Raw genomic sequence first — 5,210 nt, 5'->3', positions numbered from 1 at the left:
CTATCAGTAATCTTTTTTTTCTTTCTGACGCACATTTGTATAAGCTACTTAAATGTCCAAATTGAACCAAGGCGTGAGGCCTAATCCTGGTTTAATCTAAGCCCTGTTTGTGAAACCAGGCCTAAATGTCTATTCATTCACAACCAGTCAATATTCAATAAAGTTAATAAAATATAAAGTAATATCCATATAAGTTATTAAAAAAAGATATCAAAACATCTATTGTGCATTAGACAAATCTGTGTATTTAGATTTTGATTGCAAATACATACAGAGCAAAAGGTTAATTTCTTAATTTTTAATAAAAAAGACAATCATCAATATTATTTTTTTTCCAAGTTTATTCAATTCCTGAACAATATAAGGATGAGCCATGTTTTTAAAAGTGTGATTAAAAACTACAATCTACCCATCACATTTTATTCATCTCCTCTGTGCCAGGATTTGTAACTGAAGAACGCACTACCAGCGTAACTCAGAGATACTAGGAATGCAAAAAACTAGAACAGAGAAAAAAAGAGAGGCAAGCATTAAAACTTGTAACAATTTTATGCAAAGTAAATGAAAAACATGTATTTCACACGATCAAGAATGTAACCACATATTCTGGGCTGTGGAGACCAAGTGTAATCGCTTAAGAATTTAAAACTACTGAAAACCAGCCGAACACTGATATATTCCCCTCAATGTTATGTTGGTTACAGCCTCGCACACATCTAACAATAAAATGATTATTACCGTTGATGCTGCCCAGCAGTTAAAATCATGATGACCTTTGACCCCCCGATTGACCAGAGCTGCCTCAACAATAGCAGCCGAAGTGTACAATAAAGCCGCACTGCAGTTAAAAATGAGAACCTAAGAGAGCAGGGACGGAACTACAATTATTTGAGACAATTAGCACAATTTTGTTCCTTCAAAACCATTAAACCATGTTGTTTTTGGAAGCCATTAAAATAATAAATTTAGACTTGTTTTTTTCTAAATCTAAATGTAGAACTATTTTCACATACCACCATGGCATCCTTTTTAATCACAACTTTGTAGAGATGAATCAACTAACTGTATAGAAGTGCACCCACCACTCTAGTCCAAGGAATGTGATGTATTTTTCCATTGGCCAGGTTGATGATGAAGAGGAAGAGGGTGAGAAGCCAATAGAAGACAGTCACAAACATCACCCATCCAAATGGGGAAAAGTGGAAATACTCTGTGCTTGCAATCAGTGCCCATACCAGCAGGCCCAAAATCTGAAGAACAGAAGAATTCCTGTTGCTTTGAATTACTTAATCCTCTGGAAAAACAAAAGGTTGTGGGACAGTGGTTCTCAACCTTTTTAAACCCCCAGTGTCCATAACTGTATTTGAATGCCCCATGATTTTCCAGTAATTTGTGATTTACTGGATAAGGATTAAGTTTTTTGTTGTTGTCCTTGTTGTTTAGGGTGTGAATTAAAATAAGACATATCTTGATTTTAATTGTTGTCAAATATCTCAATTTGTCGTAGTTTCTGTTCAGATGAACAGAAACACAAACAAGTAAATAAATAGACAGAAAAAAAATGTCATTATGTCATTAAATATATCTCTTCACATATTTAAAACAAAAATGTGTATGCTAACGAGAAAGCCTATATTTCGATGAGCTGTGGCAAACCTATATTAAATTTAAACTTTAAAAGCAGAAGCCACTTCTTTTTCAAAACTGAGTTATTGGGTCATTTAAATCAACCAGCCATTAGCACATTCCATTTAAATACATAGCTCTATCACAATCTCACTTCCTCAGCAACGGCCTTATCTTACCTACATTGAGACAGAAAGAGGAACATTCACACCGACCGCGACACACACGCACACACACACACACACACAATGAGAGAAGGCTGTAATTAAGATGTAGGTTAGGCTTCTTCTCCTTAAAGATCACGTACATAAATCCCAAAATTTCTCCATATAAGTTGTTATGGGGATTTTGCAGCTCACATATGCAAGGCTATAGGCCTACATACAAAGTAGCTGTCCATATCTTTAAAAACTAAACAAGATTACACAGCCAGCCATGCAGTGTAGGCTAGAAGCCCTTCAGTCATTACTATTTCCTCCTGAATACAAAGGCAGGCGTTTTACAGTGCACATTTGCCTTTAATGTGATAATCTAAAATCAACACGCAACCAATTGTTGACAACCTGAACCTTAGGTTGTTCACCCAAAAATCATTTACTCACCCTCATGTTGTTCCAAACCTCTTTTGTTGAACACAAAAGAAGATATTTTAAAGAATGTTGTTAACCAGACATATGACGGCACCCATTGATTTCCATTGTAGGAAAAAAATACGTCTGGTTACCAACATTCTTCAAAATATCTTATTTTGTGTTCAACGGAAGAAAGAAACTCATACAGGTGTGGAACAACATGAGTCAATGATGACAAAATTGTCATTTTTGGGTGAACTATCACTTTAAGGTGAGTGAATTACACCGTGAAAATAATAAAGTTTAACATATTAAAATTTCTAAAATCACGAACGACTTTGAATGAACGGCTATGATAACTGCGGCATAACTTCGTTTTGGATAGGAGAATAGCCTACATTCGGTTGCTTAGCAACCACGCCGTCCAGCGCACGTAATTAATGGCTCTATTCTGCTCACGCAGATTCCAGTGAAAAAGCAAAAAGGTAAGAGAACAGAACAGACAACCCGTATAAGTTTCTCTCAAAACTGGCACAAATTCTTTCCGACAAGTCTGTTGGATTTGTTCATCAATTGCCCATTTTAGTCGTTTTAATAAAGTTCGAGTCGAGTTTTAAAGCCATGATAGTAAAGTTTACTCACAACTTCAACAAGGATGAGGTACTTAGGCACGCGCAGCATTGACTCTTTGTCGTACCACGGGGTCTCTGTGCTTGAATTCCCGCATTCCAGGTAAGGACTGCTCGCGGTGGTTATTACAGGTCGAGAGTTTGGATCCTCCGCCATGAATGCGACCCAAAATCTTTCTGCTCCACTACAAAAAAAGTATTTTTATTCTTCTGCGTACAGGTGTATACGAGCCAAAGTCGCGGAACATCCGATAAATTTGTAGTCTGTTTTTTTAATGCCAGTACCAGGTACAGAGGATGACGAGTCCATATACTTTTCATAAATAGTAGCTCCACTTAAAACCATCAAAAATGTTTATTTGCATTCTGAGGTTGCAGCAGAAAAGACTCCTCCCACCGACCACCCCAATCTTTAACAACCACAGTTGACTTCCTCCAGAAATACACCTGACCAGGTTAGATATTGCATTTCCTGAAGGAAAAACCAGACCGTTCGATGCAGCAAAAGAATAAAGTCAATATTTTGATGAAATTATAAATTATTAAAAGAAAGAGAAAGGGGCGCAGAGTTATCATTTTCCGCTGCCATTAGAAATAAAATATTTGATGTGAGTCATAATGAATGGCACGCGTGCATTCATTAATAATGACTCGCATAATAATTAATGCAGAAAATTATAAGGGCAATATAAGGGTTTTCACTAGATGGAGCCACGGTCAAATGAAACCTTTTTAGACACAGCTCTACTGCAAAATGAATAGCTAGGCTATCCAACAGAAACAGACACAAAATCATAAATAAATAAATAAATAAATAAAAAAGAGAGGATTTTAAAGAGTCTAAAAGCTCTGGTGCAATTTTTAAAACAATATTTTTAAAAGACAATATATACATAATATAAAATATAATGCATACACTACCTTTCAAGAGTTGAGGATCAGATTATTTTAAAGAAATTAATAGTTTTATTCAGCAAGGATGCATTTAATTGATCGAAAGTGAACGTAAAGACATTTATAGTGTTAAAAAACTATATTGTAGTCTGAAAAAAGGTATCACAGTTTCCACAAAAATATTAAGCAGCTCAACTGTTTTCAACATTGATAATTATTAGAAATATTGAGCATATTATAATGATTTCTGAAGAATGTGACACCGAAGACTGGAGTAAGAATGCTGAAAATTCAGCTTTGCCATCACAGAAATAAATTACATTTGGAATGATATTTAATAGAAAACAGTTATTTCTCACAATATTACTGTTACTGTATTTTGATCAAGTAAATGCAGCCTTGGTGAGTATGAGACTTAAGAGAAAAAAGAGAAATATAAGAAAACAAGAAAAAAATCTTACTTTAAACATTTAAATGATGGTCTGTATAATGTATTATGAGAGATAATAATAATATACTATTGCTTACATGGCTTTGATGTTTTTGATGCAATTGAAAATTTGATAATTTTTAATGTTTAGAGCTGTGTTAAGGTTCCTCTTAGGTTGGTGTCTAAACAATGAGAGGAAAATCCAAATCTAGCAAAATGAGATCCTTTTGTGTTGTTATTTTACTTTAAATATGGACCCAATAAATGCACACGGTTCTATGAACGATCTTAACATCTCCATTCAAACATAGTTTCTCTGCATGTGCATATCTGCAGTTTTAATGATTGACATCGTTTTCAGAAAATATCTTTTCTCTTCTGTCACAGATAAAGTATTAATCCATTAATGTTCAGATTCATAAGCCATATTATTCTGACACACACTCATTACTCAGTCAAATACTCTGTGCGTGTTTGTTGTATCAAATTTAATATTCCTTTTTGCGCGCTCTTCGCTGCCTTGAAGGCAGATTAATGAGAAGAAGTCTAATTGGCTGAAATTGGATTGATAAGTGGCTGTCGCAAATTTGCATAGAGGAAATTTTAATCTGTTTTTTTTTTCTTTAAGTGGATGTGTGTGATGGAGCTGCTGCTGAATGCGCGTTTAACAGGGGGAATGAGTATGGAAGACATGGAGAGAGAAAGAGGAGTACAGAGGAAAGAGAAAAAGTTATAGGAGATTCAGTTTTTGAAGCCGCCTATCTGGTTTGGAGGCTTCTGTACCGAAACATTCACAGATGAAACCAATTTATACAAAGCAAGTGGGCGCATGGATGACGTTAACAAAGACTGCATTGATATTTTTCACTCCAACGAGCATGAAAAGCTCTATATGTTTAAAGAACACCAAAGGAATAGTTTAGAACAACTAAAAATCATGTGCCGTGTGCAGTAAGCCTGTGTTTGTGTGAGGTTACCCACATAAAACAGAGAGTCATGTCCTTACAGGCCCCTCTCCCACCTGTGCTCAGACAACAAAGAAGAAAAGATTTAAAGAAA

The 5,210-nt window shown here is 35.3% G+C and overlaps 1 protein-coding gene across 1 annotated transcript; it reads right to left on the bottom strand.

Moving 5' to 3' along the window:
- Positions 1–226: 226 nt before the first annotated feature.
- LOC307162541 (MARVEL domain-containing protein 1-like) lies at positions 227–3,195 on the bottom strand. Its single transcript, XM_079877930.1, has 4 exons — positions 2,841–3,195; positions 1,083–1,250; positions 739–858; positions 227–500 (listed from the first exon to the last, which is right to left on the bottom strand). Exons 1-4 carry the CDS (start codon positions 2,982–2,984, stop codon positions 420–422), a joined length of 513 nt encoding a protein of 170 aa, XP_079734056.1. The 5' UTR covers positions 2,985–3,195; the 3' UTR covers positions 227–419.
- Positions 3,196–5,210: the final 2,015 nt, after the last annotated feature.

The sequence above is a fragment of the Squalius cephalus genome (genome assembly GCF_949319135.1).
Source record: "Squalius cephalus genome assembly, chromosome: 8".
Classification (NCBI taxonomy): domain Eukaryota; kingdom Metazoa; phylum Chordata; class Actinopteri; order Cypriniformes; family Leuciscidae; genus Squalius; species Squalius cephalus.
This window is presented reverse-complemented; position numbering and strand designations above follow the sequence as displayed.

Bases quoted from the DNA above. Each gene is read 5' to 3' on its own strand.
- LOC307162541 (XM_079877930.1), bottom strand. From the start codon at position 2,984: ATGGCGGAGGATCCAAACTCTCGACCTGTAATAACCACCGCGAGCAGT. The intron at 1,251-2,840 runs GTGAGTAAACTT...TCTGTTCTTCAG, and splicing joins ACCTCATCCTTGTTGAAGTT to ATTTTGGGCCTGCTGGTATG. The intron at 501-738 runs GTAATAATCATT...TCTCTGTTCTAG, and splicing joins ACTGCTGGGCAGCATCAACG to TTTTTTGCATTCCTAGTATC.